Raw genomic sequence first — 15,613 nt, 5'->3', positions numbered from 1 at the left:
TTGCTACCACTACTGGTGACTCTCTGCCCCTTGACCTGTGCCACATCCGGTCAGGTACGATGGACCAGACCTCCGAAGATTTTTATCAGTTTCCTCCCTAATGTCTCTGCATTAGGCAAGATTCACTCCCCCAGCCTTGGAGTGAGGCCAGCCCGGGTTCGAATACCACCTCTCTCTTTCTGGGGTCTGTGCTCTGAGCTAGGTACCTCACCCTCTCTGGGCCTCAGTGTCTGCTTCCTGCCCCCACCCCCGATCAGTACTGACACGGGATGGTACCCTTTGCTCATCTTGCCTGGTGTCCAAGGCAGAGCCAACATAGGGCCGGGCAGGGGTGGTGAGGGGAGCTTGGACTAGCCTGGGAATTCCCCCAGGGCAGGGCTCAGCTGTCCTCCTGCGTCCCCCATGCTATTTGTTTAATAAATGTGTACTGAGGCTCCACCTTGTGCCAGGTACAGGAGGGCTTGGCATGGGTGGGGCCACCTGACCAGAACTGAGTAATGGGTTAAAGGGAGAACTGGGACTCCCACCCACATCTGCATACCCCAGTGCCTTTGAGGTCTATTCCCCACTAAGCAGAGAGGAGCTGCCATGGCCGTGTGTCCTGGGGTGGGGGCAGTTCCTCACACCTGGACTGGGAAGCTGATAGGGACACAGCCCTACACAGGGGCCTCTTCCAAAGCCAGTTCCTGGCCAGGGGCCTCTGTCTGGCTCTGCTGAGGGAAGCAGGGAGATTTAGAGGGTCAGAGGAGACAAGAGACAGAAGGAGCAAGGCCCAGGGAGGAGAACAGGGTGAAGGACAGAGCAGGGGAGGAAGGAAGAAGGCAAGGAGACCCCAAAGAGAGAGAGGCCTGGTGTGAGTGTGCATAAGAACCAGATCCCCAGCAGGGCAATGAGGCCTTGCCTGCCTAGGCCCTGGGCCCAGGTGATGCGGTGGGGCGGGCGGGATGAGCACCCTGCCTGGCCCTTCTCCTCCTCCTCGTCCTCCTCCAGTCTTGGGGCCAGGCCCAGGACTATATTTAGCTGGGGCTGAATTTAGCCGTTTCCTCTGAAATTCCTCACCCGCCCCAGGCAACGCCCCCGCTGGCCTTGGGGAGAAGCCTGGAAGCAGCTGGTCCAGGCAGGGTGGGGGGTGCAGGAGCAGCAAGGAGCTAGCAGGGTACTTAGCATCTGGTGGGGAAACAGGCTCAGCTCAGGCCCCAAATCTGAGTTACTCCTCTCCCGACAGCCCCTGCCCTGCTCTTCTCCGGGAAGGCCTCTGGCGCTGCAGGGCCAACAGAACAGTCCTGGTCTCGGGGGTCTGTGGTACAAATATCACAAGGGTTCTTTGTCTCTTGACTACAGCACCCCCATCAGCACGGCTAGCAAGACTGCCTACCTGTCTACCTGCCAGTCTCTTGACCTCCAGCGCCTAAGAGCCTGTATATTCCAGAGCTACTGGGCTCTGCCACATCTGGGACTCCTGCTTCACAGATGGGGAAACTGAGGCAGAGTGACTTGTCTTGGGTCAGCGCCAGCAAAGCAACACAGGCCTGCTCCCTATACCACGCTTCTCCCAGAAGGGCCAGATTGGAGGTGTGGCCGGAGCTCTGCTGGTCCCCAGCGGCCCCCTTGGTGGCACTCCCACCGGAGCAGCGGGCTGGACTCAGACAGGAGGCATGGGCAGTGACGTGAGCTGGCGCAGAGCCCCTCACCCTTGCAGAATGCAGAAGAAAGTTCTACTCGGAAGCAGGGAGATGACTCAGACCCTGCATCTGGTCCCACTGCCCATTTTCTAACTCAAATAAGGGAGGTGGGTCCTGCTCTCCCACCCCCGTTTCTGATAGGACCCTTGAGCCTAAATTTAAATCCTAAGCTTGTACCTCCCAATCATCTCCCCAGTCTGTCCTCTCGCCACCTCCACGTCCTCCGCTCCCCTAAGCTCAGGATTCTCCTCTCCCCGTGCTGTCTAGTCCAACCATCACCTCACAAGCAGAGGCTGCATTGTAACACGCAAAGCTGGCAGCGCTCTTCCCCATCCCTGCCTCCTCCACAGCTCCCCATGCCCAGGCCATTGGACTCGGCACTCAAGGCCTTCGGTCTGGCTCCTCCCTGTGTGCTCTGGTGGAACTGAGACCTCCCTGCTTTCTTGGCCTCAGACATGTATAGGGAATTCGCTTCCCTGCCCTGGCTCAGACCAATTCCCCAAATGACAGGTGAACCATACGCCCTCCCCTCTCAAGACTTGTCAGTGGCCCCTTGTACCCAGCAGTTCCAGTGTGGGGCTGGGGCAATGGCGAAGTGCACAGGGAAGAGTTCTGGGTCTGGTCTGCCACTGCGTGGTATTGGGTAAGAGCCCTCCCCCTCACTGGGTCTCTGTTTCCTCATCTGAATAATGCAGGGGTGAGGGAAGGTTCAGAGACATGGCTGGTTTCTAAGGGTCTCTACAAGTGGACCATCCTGGCAGTCAAGGCCCTGGCCCTCTTTTTCTTCCTCCTCCTGCTCTGCTGGCCTGCCAAGAAGCTGGACGTCTCCCCACCAGGCCCCATCCCAGGGAGACAGGGAGAGGCAGGGGGATGGCGAGAAACCAGGAGTGAGACCTCAGTGATACAGGCAGCCAAGAAAGATGGCGTCGGCAGGACTTTTATTGGGGGGAGGGGTCCCTTCCCATCCTTCCACCCCTTCGCTTCCACATCTGCTTCTTAACCTCCAGTGCCCTGTCCTGGGAAAGGACTGAATGTTTGTCCAGGCAATGGGGGAATGGGGTCTTAGCAGTCCCAGGAGGCCTGGCTGTGGGGCTGGCTGGCGGCCAGGAACCTGGGCCTCCCTCCCTCCTGCTCCAGAGTGCTGCGCGGGAGCAGGGCCTGCTCACCCCCTGGGAACCAATAAACAGGAAACAGACACCAACCTTGCGTTTGCTCCCTCCCGCGTCACAGTGCCCCCACTGCCCTCCAGCTGGCCCATGACTTGCCTCGCCTCTCCCGGACCCCACAATCTCAGGACCAAAGGCCATCAGAACCAAGAAGTAACAATCTCAAAATAATGAACAAAATCAAGAGGGCTGGACTCTTGGAAAAGAACTTAGAATCCTTCATCTTGAAACCACACACTAAGTGGCCACATTTCTGAGAACAGTTTAGACCCAGGGTCCTGGGCCGAGGCTTCCACTAACATTATCTCGTTGGCCCTCATAAATCCTCAGTGTCCCCATTTTACAAAGCAGGCATTAAGGCTCAGAGTTGAGGCCTGATGACCCAGTGAGGGAGTCAGCGTCAGAGTCGAGATTTTAACCCTTACCAGTCTGACCCCAAAGCCCACCAGGCATACAGAGGCTCAGGCTCTGGCCGTGCAGGGGCTCCGGGCCCAGGATGGAAAGCAGGGAGACCAAGCTCCACCTCCTAGGCTGGTTCCAGTGGGTCTGGGGCTTTGACCCACAAAGGGCTTGGGCTCTCCTGTGCCTGCTACCATGGGCTGTGCGATCCCAGGCATGTCCTGGGCTGGGGTTGGTGGTAACGAAAGTAGAGGGAGAGCTAGAGAGAGGAGAAAGGACACTGGGCACTCAGCTCAACCTCCCACATGGTTCCTCTCCCTCCTCCCCACCTGAGGGCCCAGGCTGCTGAGCCACTGACTCTGCCTAGGTGCAGCTGGGACCCCGACCTGCCTTCTTGTCTTAGAGCTCTTTTTGTCATCTGCTTCATGGCTGGAAAGAGGTGCCGAACAACTGAGAATCTTAGAATCATAAAATGGTATGCAAACTTTCCCTGCCTGTCCCCACTGCCCATCATGGGGCTCAACGATTGACTGCTAAATGAACGAATGAATGAATGAGTGAGTAACAAATGAACATGGGAAGAAACGAAGGCAGGATAAATGCAGTGGGCCTGAGTTCCTAGCACCTACTGGGGACTCTGAATCTCAGGAGGCAACAGCCTGATCCCTCACCTACCAGTGTGGCAGGCAGAATAATGGCCCCCCAAAGATGTCCCTGTCCTAATCCTCAGAACCTGTGAATATGTTGTCTTACAAGGCCAAGGGATTGCAGATGTAATTAAGGATTCTGAGATGGGACGAATACTGGATTATCCAGGTGGGCCCAATGTAATCACAAGGGCCCTCAAAGAGGGAGGAGGAGGTACACAGTGAGAGAGTTGAAGATGCTATGCTGCCGGCTTTGAAGACAGAGAAAGGGGCCACAAACCAAGGAGTGCTGGCAGTACACCACGAGCTGGAAAAGGCAAGGAAACCGATTTTCCCCCAAGCCTCCAGAAAGAAGGCAGGCCTGTTAGCACCCAGTGAAACCCATTTCAGACTTCTGACCTCCAGAACTGCAAAACAAGAAATGTGTTCTTTTCAGCCACTAAATGTGTAGTAATTTGCTATAGCAGTAATAGGAAACTAATACACCACTCATCGGTCAGCCTAGACCTCTGGAATCAGCTCATGTCCTTCCCACCCAAGTTGACCTCTGCATTCCCCTCTCACCCTTTCCCTGCCCAGGCAGGGTCTTAGAGCCAGGTGATTTCCCCAAGCCCCACGAGAAATAAACCAGAAGGAGTTTTAATGTCCCATTAGCAGCAATATCACTTCTAGACAGGCCCCAGAGTGAGCACCATAGCCCACCACAAATGTGGGAAAAGACCCTGTCTGCAGGTGCGGAGCAGGGGAGCCCAGAGAAGAAGCTGGTGGTAGGGAAAAGAGCCCTGAGGGCAGACCCGGGCTAGACTCACACCACTCTGAGCCTGTCTCCTCAGCCCACCCGCCAGCTCTTTGGCCTACAAGTGAGATCCTACTCAGGACTGTTGCCTGTCCCAACAGCCCTGGGAAGAGGTTTTATCCTGGTGCACAAGAGTATGGGGGAATCTGTGGCTCTATGCGATAGCCCAGGCCATCTCCGGTGAACCCCACAGCTACTGGAGGCCAGGGTCCTGGAAGCACCTCTGTGGGCTGAAATTCCCTGGTTGGGGCCCCAGGCCTCTGAATGTCACAAGCTGGGGCTTACTCATTGCTCAGAGCCCAGCAGCAGGACAGTTTTCCTCTGCTTCTATCCACCCGTGGAATGCTCCAGAAGCCCTGGGGGCTGAGAAGTGGAGGGGTGACAGGGAGGATCAACTCCCATGGGTGGGGCATCAGGTCCAATAGGCTTCTGCTTCCCAGGGGACCCAGGGCCCCCATTTCAGGGCCTGCCAACAAGGCGCCAGGCTGCCTGGGCACATTTCCCAACAAGTACGCCAGGGCTTCGAGCCTTTCTGGGAAACATGGGCTCCCCCTTCCCCCTCCCTGCCACCATCATCCCTGCCAACTCTGCTTGGTGGGAATTCTGTGGGACCAATGTATGGCCTAGAAGTCGGGACACCTGGGGCCAAATCCCATGCTTGAGCCATGGGGCCTCAGGCAAACCTCCGCTGGCTCTGGGCCGGCTTCTTTATTCGAGTATTGGAGCCGTGGCAATGCCTACCCAACTGGATAGGAGGGACAGGGGCGGCCTTGCGGGGTGGGGGCATGAGCTCCCTGTCCCAGGAGACATGCAAGCTGGAGCTGGATGGGTGTCATGGCGGCTGCAATGGGATGGGGCACTGTCACCTTCCTCACTGGAGCCCAGTGGGGTATGGCTGTCAACTGCCTCACTGGGGCCCCGTGGCAGCACCACTCTCCTAGTCTTTGAGCCAAGCCAGTACAGCCCACAGCCCCAGTCCACTTTGGGGGCTTTGTCAATTTCCCTCTTCCCACCCTAAGTGACCCCTCACACATTGCCCAGCAATACGTGGTCATAGCTCTGCATTCACCTTGGATGCTGGGGTCCAGGCCTTTGCAAAGCCCTTTGGGTTGCTGCAGAAACCCATCACCTCACCACCTCTGCCCTGGCCCAGGCCACCATCATCTCTTGCCCCAATTATTCTAGTGGCCTCCTGGCTAGCCTCACTGCTTCCATCCCAACCCCCTGAAATCTACCCCCATGGAGCAGCCAGAGCAGACCTGAGAACACGCAGAACCTTACGACAGTGCCTGCCCCGTCTCGCTATGAGTAAATGCTGAAGTCCTCCTATTGGCCCACAAGGTCTTCCTTACCTTAACCCACCTCTGTGCTCCCTCACTTCTCTGAGCTCTGATTTCCTGCTTCTCTGTTCCATCCCTACAGTCCTCTTGACTGTTTCTCAGACACCTCAGGGCCTTTGCACTTGCTGCTCCTCTCTGCCCAGAATGCTCTTCCCCTCAGACAGCCACTGATATGCTCCCTCACTTTCTTCAGGGCTCTGCTCAAACATCACCTCCTCAGACAGGCCTTCCAGCCCTTTCAATCTAAAATAGCCCCCCACCCTGTCATTCTCTCTTCCCTTTTCCTGCTTCATTTTTCTCCCCAGCCCCTACTGCTCCCTGACACGTGAAGTCTCCATTTACAGACAGGTCTCCTCACTAGTCTGGAAGCTCCAGCAGGACCTTTGTTTTGTTTGCTGCTGAATCCCAGGCCTAGAAGAGTGCCTGACACATCTAGGTGCTAAGTAAGTATCTGTTAAATGGAAGAATGCATTACCCTTCAAGGGCCACCCAGGTCCCTGAAACAAATACAACTTGCCGGGTTCTTTCCCACCTTCTAGCCTCTGCTCATGCTGTGTCCTCCTCCTAGAACCGCCCCCCTTCTTCTGGTGTTCAAGGCCAAGCTCTAGGCAGAGCGTCTTCCAGGAAGGCCCCCTGCCAGCCCCCAGGCTAGTCCCTCAACATCCTAAGCCCCTTCTAGTCTGATTCTGGATCCTAAACTCTCCAAGTGTCTTGGCTCCCAGGCAGCCTGGGGGTCCCTCCACCCCATGCCAGGCAGCATATGTAGCCTGAGAGATCACAGATGGGAGGGAGAGAGGGAAGCAGGAGGGGCAAGTCCCTCCATGGGGAGAGGCGGCTGGGGACAGGATTAGCAGCAGCGTCCAGCCTCCCAAACCCAGCTGGTCCCGGAAACATGGGGCTGGAAAATGTCAGACTCAACTCTAGTCCATCCCCCAACCCTTCCTCTCTGGGGTGGACTCATTCCTGGACAGCATTTCCCCAATAGCCTAGGGCCCTTAGGAAGGAGTTGGGGGGATAAACAGAGGAACAGGACAGCCCTCTGCCTGTCCTCCCCCATCCCACCCTCCTCCTGCTGGGTGACAAGACATTTAATTATAGATATTTGGTACTGCTCAGAATTCCAAGTGTCCTAATCACCTCCTCCCTTCCCCCCAGAACCAGTTTCCATGGAAAAATCACAGCAAAGAGCCAAGGAGGGGAAGGACAGAACCCCCCCACCCCTGCGGGTTCCCTGCCAAGGGGAGACAGAGAGAAGAAGGGTGATTGGAAGAGCTGCCAGCTTTCATCAGCAAGGCAGGGAGCTGGCCAGGCAGGGGGATGGGGGGCTGTCTGCTGTGGGTAGGGAGCAATGAGGCCAGGGCTCTGGTGCTTGGGCCTGGCTCTGCACCAGCCTTGCTATGTGACCTCAGACCCAACATTCTCCCTCTCTGGGTCTCAAAGTTTTTCTTACCCCAACCCCAGGCTCTGGTTAATGAAGTAACCACTATGAAATTATTCAGGATGTTTGGAATATGCAGGTGACATCCCCAAGTGTCCCCCGACTTGTCCTCCCTACTCAGATGGCAGGCCAATCCCACTGTAAAACAGGGATCCCTCAGGCCCTTCACCTCTAAGACACAAATATGCTAGGAGTCAGAGTGAACCGAGCAGTCTGCAAGTCTAAGCCCGCGCTGGGAAACAGACCCAGAGCTTTCACGTTCCAAGAATGAAACAGTCAGTGTCTAGCATATAGTAAGCATTAATAAATATTAGCCATTGTTACTACTATTCCAACAGGCTAAAGTTCTGTGAGTTCATCCATCCATGATTCTGAGAGACGAGTCACTTCCTGTATCTGGGCTACAGTTGTTGCATGTGTCAAATGGATATCAGGTACCTGCGGGCAGAAGGTTGGACTATAAGACTCTGTACTTTGAGGCCAGAATGCGGGAAGCCCTGGCACAAAGAGTTGCTGATCAGCCAGGCTATTGTGGGCCTAAGTGGAAGTAACGAGGGGCGTGAGAGGCCCAGACAGCTCTGCCTCCTCACCTCTAAGCACACAGGCAAGCAAGTGTTCATGGAACAAATGACCCCTGAGCTGTCCCTTAGCCCCTGCACTCTTAGGCTCTTATAGCTACTGCAGACAGCTGCCCTCCTCCCCCTCCAGCCACACCCCTGACTCCTCCCATTTCCCTTTACCACCCTGCAGGCTGAGTCCTTCCTACAGAGCCTCAAAGACCAGGCAGTCTAAGCTCCCACTGTACAGATGGGAAAACTGAGGGACAAAAAGAGGCCTCTGTCCAGGTGTCAGAGAAAGTTCAGGGACTGAGCCAGGCCTAGTATCCAGGCTTCCCGCATCCCAACAGTGGGGCAACACCACCCAGAGTGTGAATATGGGTTCTGGGCTGAGAAAGATCTGAGTGTGAGTGACTCCCCTCAGCCCCCAGGGCCTCTCCTGTCAGCCCCTGCCTGGGTTCACACTGGTTTCTGCCCTATAAGCAAAGAGTGATAGCTCCTCTCATAGCCCACACCACGCCATCCCCGCCCACGGCCCAGGGAGCGTGACTGGAGCCCCAGGCCTGAAACAAGGGAACATTGTCTCCTCAACAGAGGCCAGCAGGAGGGGGTGGACAGCTGCTCCCCATTTTCCTGGAGCCAGAAGGAAGGGGACAGCAGGAGGGATTCGGGCCAGCAGATGGGAGAACTTCCAGGCTTTATGACGGGGTGGGAAATTAAGAGATGGTGAATCTTATCTGAAGCTTATCAGGTTACACTGAGGCCCCCAAGAACCCAGCCCTGTGCTCATAAACCAGCAATGGGGCAAGGAGGAGGGGCCAGGCCTGGTCACTGACAAGCAGCTGGGGCAGTAGGGGCTATTTTTCCTCTCTCCTGCCCCCCAGAGGAAACGATCATATCACCCACTCACTGTATAAGAGCCTGCCAGGTAGAAAGCATTGTCCCCACTTTACAGAAGGGGAAAGTGAGGCATAGAGCAGGGATGTGACAGCTCCTAGGCCACACAGGGATCTGCAGCCAAGGCTCAAACCCTGCTCTTTTAATTATAGACTCACCAGTTCTCTCCCCTGAGGGGTAAGAGGGGACATTAGGCTGGGCCTGGAAAAGTGGCAGGACTGGAGTGGGCAAAGACTTAGAGAAAGCCTCCATTCAAGGCAGGGAGAAGCCTGTCCCACCTCAGAGGCCCCCTGGAGTAGGGGAAGAATGTGAAGGGAGGTGGGGCAGGAGCCAGTTCTGTAAAAACTCCCACCTCCTCTTTGGGTCTCAAGGCCTCATCTTAGGCGCACTTCCTCCCATCCCCAGTCTCTGAGTCCCATGGTTCACCCCTGCCCTGTCCCCCAGTTGAGCCTTCAAGGCTCCCAGCGGAGGTAATTATAAGGGAAAGGAAGCTAGGAAGAAGCTCCCCAGCAGGAGCTGCCCCTGCTCTCCCTGTCTTCTCCCCCACCTTCCAAAGAAGACAGAACTGGCACTGGAGTTTAGGGGCACCTAAGCTGCCCTAATAGGGTCTCAGAAGGAAGGACAGGTCCCAAATTCCCCCTCTCCCCACTCCCTGCCTGCTGACACTCTCTGCAGCCTCCATGAGAAACGCCAGACCCAGGACCAGGGGGAACTAGAGACAAGGAGAGAAAAACAAAGAGAAAGGGAGTTCAGAGGGGCCGTGAGAGCCCTGGGAACTGGAGTGACCAAATTAGTCCAGGGTTTAGGGTTTCCAGGCTTCTCACACAGTCAGGGAACACAGTGAGAGTGCAGGCTGCAGTGGAAATAACCCCAGGCCGTCCCTGAGCTCGGCCCAGAACCCAGAGCCTAGAAGCTACCCTCTAATCCAGATGCCAGGGCATATGCTGCCTACAACCCATCTGAAACCATAGCCCAAACTCCAGGGATAGCTGAAGCCAGAAGGTAGAAGTGGGGGCTTTGGGGTGAGTGAACCCTGGGGACTGGCAGAAAGTGGGGAGCATCTCAAGAGTCACCAGGAAGGGGGTGGGGAGGGGAGAAGATGCAACCAGGCAGGATGTGGGACCAGGACACACACACCCCTCCCGACCCATAGAGGCAGCCCTGCCTGTGGCGTCCAGAACCACTCTGGACCTCTCTAAAGGCCCCTGGCTGCTCAGCCCCTGCAGACCACCCGCTGCCTCTACCCTCCTCTAGGAGCCCCCATCTAGAAGCTGTCCCAATCTGAAGAGGCTATGGCAGACCTCAGGCCCCAAGAGTGCCCCAAATCAAACAGGCAGACTCCCCTAATCTGCACAGTACCAGCTGCATGGAAACATAGGCATCACCTTGTCTATGCTCCCTTTCCCCATTTTACAAATGGGGAAGTTAAGCCACAGAGAAAGGCCAATGTCACACAGCAAGGGCAGAGCTGGAATTAGTATCCTGACGCCCCTCCGCTACTCCATAAAGTAACGCCTTGTACCTCCCCAGTTCTCTCAGAGCCAGGAACAGCCCTATATTCTGACCTGTCATAGGAAAGCCACATGAGGAAGGGCAAACTCATGTCAACTGTGGGCCTCCAAGCCAAACATCCTATAAGGGGTCGGGCCAACAGCGCTGCAAGGCTCAGAGAAAGCACTGAGCCTCTGCTGGGTGCAAGACAAGAATCCTTTGTAATTATCACTCAGAACACCCGGAGCAGACAAGCACCTTTGACATTAGCACCAGCAGAAGCCCGAAACCTCTACAAGGCCAGAGTAAACAGGAGCTTTGTGTCATTAACACTCTTAAACTGCTTGGGTACTTCTAGGACCAGATAAGCACCCCTGGGACCTGGTCACCTGCACCAAGAGTACACTGCAAAAGGCTCCATGGAAGTCAGTGCCCACGGAGTGTCCTTTGGCCCCATGCCGAAGCCCTCCCACAAAGGACTCACCACTTGTGGCTTGCTGCAGCACTTGCCCGCTGGGGCAGGCTCCTCAGGAGGCCGGGCTGCCTCAGGGGGCTTGGCCTCTGCAGAGGGTGGTGCAATCAGAGTCAAGCAGGGCATGTCCACAGGCACTGGGGCAGGGACCTCACCCGAGTGGAGGGTCAGCATGTACTGCTTGGTAACATCCTCAAGCGATGGTGCCTGCAATGTGGAGTGGGCTCGGGCAGGGAAGCCCATGGGCTCCGGCACAGCCACAGGGGGGCTGACAGAAGTCAGTGGCTCAGGCACCGCAATAGGCATGAAGGTGGCGGGCACACTGGCATGGCGAACGTGTTTGGAGGAGGGCCGGGCTCGAGACAGGCAGCCAGTCTGGTCCTGATTGCTCCCTTCTCTCCAAAGCTCCTGGTGACTGCTCCGAGCTGGGCGCTTCTTGGAGCCTCGGCGAATGAGCCTCGGGGACAGGATGTCAGCCAGCTTGGGGTCAAGGTGAAAGTCCCGGTGGGCAGTGGTGGAGGTAGGCAGGGCCTCGGGTAGGGCCCGCTCAGACTTTGCTCGGCCCCTAGCAGGACTGGGCTCTTCTGGCTCTGCCCACTGTTCTGCAAGGATGGGCTCACTGCTGGATGGAGGCAGCATGGGCTCAACTTCTCGGATGGGCTCCCCTCCAGGGCCCTCGAATCCAGGCCCAGCCAGCTCCCCACGGCGGCTGGGGTCACTCAGAGATTTCTTCTTGGGGGCTTTGCCAGCAACCCTGTCATCCACCACACGCCCCAAGGCACCAGGCCCCTGAACAATGCTTTGAATAACCTCCTGATATCCTCTGCTCTCTTCACTGCCCACAGACCAATCACTGTGGCCACTGGTCAAGCCATCATCCACAGCTGGGGTTGCTGGGAGCCCAGTTTTAGGGCTCAGTGAGCCCAGGAGGTTGCTGTCCATGGAGAACCCAGAGGGCTCCTCAGAGGTGGCAGCCCAGTGTCGCTGTGGAATTGGGTCACTTAGGGACCTGTAGGCCTCACCTCCCTCCCCATTGTTCAGTTCAGTCCCACCAGGACCTGAAGGCGGGACTTTTCGTCGCCGGCGGAGGGCACCTGGTGTGGGAGGGGTCTCAGGGGACACCAATGGCCACCCACCCGGACTGTCCTCAGTCCCAGGGCCATGGTGATTTGTCTGGGCTGAAGAAGAGGAAAGGGGTCGCCACACTCCTGTTGTACCCAGGCTGCAAAAGGCTGCAACAGGGGGCTCAGGGTCTGCCCCAATGCCCTCGTCTGTCAGGCTGGACTCAGGGCCCGAGAGCTCTTCTTGAGACCGTTGCCCTTGGGTCGTGTCCCCTGCCCAGTCAGGGCTTCCAGGGGGCACATCGCTTCCATCATCCTGCTGGGCACCCATGAGCTGGATCTTCTCAAAAACCTGACGGGCCTCCTGCACATACTGATCCTGGACGATCAGGGGCAGTGGGTCCTCCTCGGCACCAGGGCCTGCCAGCAGGAGCTCAGAGGAGCTGGGCTTCAGGGCACTGGCATGGGGCAGGCGGCGGGCCATGGGCTTCTCAGAGCAGGTAAATGACTTTGCCCTCCGCAAAGTGGCCGTCAAGTCCTTGAGTGTGGGGCGGGTGCCAGGTGATGCTGGGGCTGGGGTGGTCATGGGCCCAAGTTGTCCCACAGGGTCACCTGCTGATGGTGAGTCTCTGTCATCTAGGGGGTTGCTCCCATGGTCCTCTGGGCCCCCACTAGGCTTTCGGACCCTCAGCTCTGAAAGGTCTGAGCACAGGAAACTGAGCAGCGTCAAGGTCTCTGAGGCAATATCTGGATTTGACAGGGACTTCCGCTGCCGGCTCTTGTCCAGCTCCAATCCTCCATCCCTCAATGGTCTGGTGGTGCTCACAGGTCCCTTGGCACGGGCTCGAGCCTGGGACCGCAAGAGGAGCCCTTCCCCGGCTCCAAAGCTAGGGGAGCGGTACACACCCCAGGCCCCAGATCCCCGGCTAGACCACAGGTCGTCGTCCTTGAGGGTCTCTGTGCTGGAATAACGGCTGCTACCACGGGAGCCTGTGGGGCTGGTCAGGTATGCTGGAAAGCTCACCTTGGCCACACGGAAAGTTCCTCCTACCGTGTCAGACATAGGCAGCAGTCCCTCTTGGGGACCTGGGACGCAGGGCGGTGGACCCCACTCCCGGAGTCCTTCCTCTCTAGGGGCTCTGGGAGACGCTGGGGGCTCGGGGCTCCTGGCTCCCGCTGCTGAGTCCATGCTGCCAAGATTTAACCCATCACTGTCAGGCCCGCAGTCCTGATCCAATAGAGAGTTTCCAGGCCTAAGTCCCGGCCTCCCTTCCCGGCGGTGGCCGCCCTCACCGTCTTGGTCCTCGTCACTGCCCGAGGAGTGGCCGCCGTGGTAGGCCGGACTCTGTGCCCCAGGCGGCTGCGGCGGGCCCTCCTCTTCCTCCTCGCTGGAGCTGGCAGCCCGGCTGCGGCTGACAGGATAGGAGGAGGCGACCGAGGAGGAGGAGGAGCAGGAGGCCTGGGCCCCGGCCTGCGGTTGGGAGAAGCTATGCCAAGAATGTAAACCATCCGCCGGACGCTGCGCCCGCTCCTGTAGCTGTTGCTGCTGCCGGCGCCGCCTCCCCTCGGCCCCCGGCCCGGTCAGTGGTCGTGCCGAACGCAGACCCGCCAGGGGGAAGCACGTCCGAGGAGGTGGCGTCGGTGGCTGCCGGGGCTCCCGAGCCAGGGGCTCCCACGCGGCACCGTCGGGGCTGGGCGCGCCCGGGGCCTCAGAGTCGGCGCTGGGCCTCCTGGAGCCAGGGCCGCCGAAGAGCTTGCGCATCTCGGTGACGCTGGGCCAGGCCCCGCGCGCGGCGCTCTCGGCCGCTTCTTCCGCGGCCCCAGGGAAGACGCCCCCGTCCCGGGCCCCAGCGGAGTCGTCTTCCAGACGTGGCGCGTCGAAGCGCCGGGAGAGCTGGCGCACCGACGGCGAGAGGCTGCGGAGCGGGCGCGGCTGCGCGGAGGCGGCCGGGGGCCCCGACGCCAGCTTGGACACGCGCCGAGAGGGCTGTCCCGGGACTGCAGTGGTCGGCCGGCACGAGGCGCGGCGCCGCAACCCGGGGGTGTTGGTGTCCTCTTCCCTCAGCCCAGGCCCGCCGCTCCAGCGCTCCAGCAGCTTGAACGAGACGCTGCGATAAAGCGGGGGCCGGGGTGCCCCGTCCGCCATGGTGGTAGCACTCACTCCGGGGGGGCTGGCCTCGGGGATCCGCGGCCAACCCCCCCCTGCGCCCCCGCTCCAAAGGAGCGCAGCCGCTCAGCGCCCGAAGCGGCGCGCAGGGGTTCGTGAGGAGGACGCAGAGACCAGGGCAGAGGTTTATCTGCCGCGGCTCAAGTTTCTGCGGCCGCAAGCGGCAACGGCTCCATCCCCAGCGGCCCCTCCCGCCTCAGCGCCGACCCCCAGGGCCAGCCCCCACCTCGGCTGGAGCGACCGGCGGCATCGCAGCTACGCCCGGGCGGGATCCCAGCGCTCGGTCCCTCGGCTCTGCGCCCGCCCGGCGACCGGCCTGCTTCCCCTCGCTCTCTCGCTCGGGCTCCCGCTCCCTCCCCCTTGGCTGCTCGCTCCTCGCTCCCTTTTGTTGCAAATAAACTTTGTGGCAGAGGAAAGGGGGCGGGGGGCGGGGCCTCGCGCCCAAAAGAGGGGGTGGGCTCCGGGCGCGCGCGAGGCTGGGAACCGGGTGGTGGGAGGGAATCGGGGAGGAGCCGAAGAAGAAACAAGACTGCTTGAGCATTTGCGGACCGAAGTGACCCTCCAGAGAAGTCCCTCGGGAGCCCAGCGGGCCGGGCTGCGCCCCAGGGACTCGCTCAGACACACGCAAGCTCTGAGTGTGGTCAGCTCCACAGATACACAGCTAGGGCGGCGCGCCCACTGCGGTTCAACCGTCTTCGCGCGCAAACAGCTCCTGCCCGAGGGGCTCCAACATGGCAACCTCGGACCCACAAACTCGTACACACAGACCCAGGTACACGCAGGTACCCTTTTCCTGGCCGGGGAGAGGGTGGGACTGGGCGCCAGGGGGAGCTGTGGCCCACTAGAGCACTCGCCGCTCCCAGCCCCTCCCCTTACCCCGCCCAGGCCACGCCCCTTGTCCAGCCATTGCCGCGAATTCAGTGGTAACCACACCCACGCCCTGCCCCTCTCGCTCCCAAACGTCCGGCTGGTCCCATCTCCCGGTGCTTGTCTAGAGCTGACCGCCCCACGCCGCTCCAGACGCCCCACCCTTCATGCCACGCTCCCACCCCTATTTTTCCTGCTGCCACGCCTCCCACCTGCCCCCGCCGTCTCCGCGGCTCCTCTCCAGATGCTCCGCCCGTCGCCCCGCCCCTCTCTTTCTTCGCGCTCCGGGATACGCGGCTCTTGCGCCCTCTACCGACCTGATTTTCCCAATCCACGGGGAGATAAAGCAGCACCCACCCCCCAAAACTGGAGTTAGTAGTACTTCATTTCCTTTCAGTAGTTTCCTTAGTCTTTTCAGACTGCCCCTCCTTAGGCCTAAAAGGAGCTTCGACGGGAACGCCTTCGGCTTCCCACTGCCAAATTCACACTCCTACCTGTGGCTGCTCCACCCCTCTTGGCAGGAAAGGTGTAGGTCATTTCTCCTGCTTCGCGCTGATCCTGCCCTTGAGCTCCCCCGCCCCCACTCTGCCTGGGTCTGGTGAGTCTCGCATTGTCCTCGGTATTGGGGCATCA

General features: G+C 59.0%; 1 protein-coding gene across 1 annotated transcript in view; it reads right to left on the bottom strand.

The window, feature by feature from the left end:
• The window catches only part of ARHGEF17 (Rho guanine nucleotide exchange factor (GEF) 17), a 54,577-nt gene extending 40,275 nt beyond the window's left edge, over positions 1–14,302 (bottom strand). The window contains exon 1 of the mRNA XM_012645768.1: positions 10,898–14,302. Coding sequence (XP_012501222.1) covers positions 10,898–14,092 — 3,195 coding nt within the window. The 5' untranslated portion in view covers positions 14,093–14,302. The remainder of the gene's footprint in view (positions 1–10,897) is intronic.
• Between the last annotated feature and the right edge of the window lie 1,311 nt (positions 14,303–15,613).

This window comes from Propithecus coquereli, unplaced genomic scaffold, assembly GCF_000956105.1.
Source record: "Propithecus coquereli isolate 6110/MARCELLA unplaced genomic scaffold, Pcoq_1.0 Scaffold235, whole genome shotgun sequence".
Lineage (NCBI taxonomy): Eukaryota > Metazoa > Chordata > Mammalia > Primates > Indriidae > Propithecus > Propithecus coquereli.
Note: the sequence above shows the minus strand (reverse complement) of the source record. Positions and strands in the feature narration are given on the sequence as shown.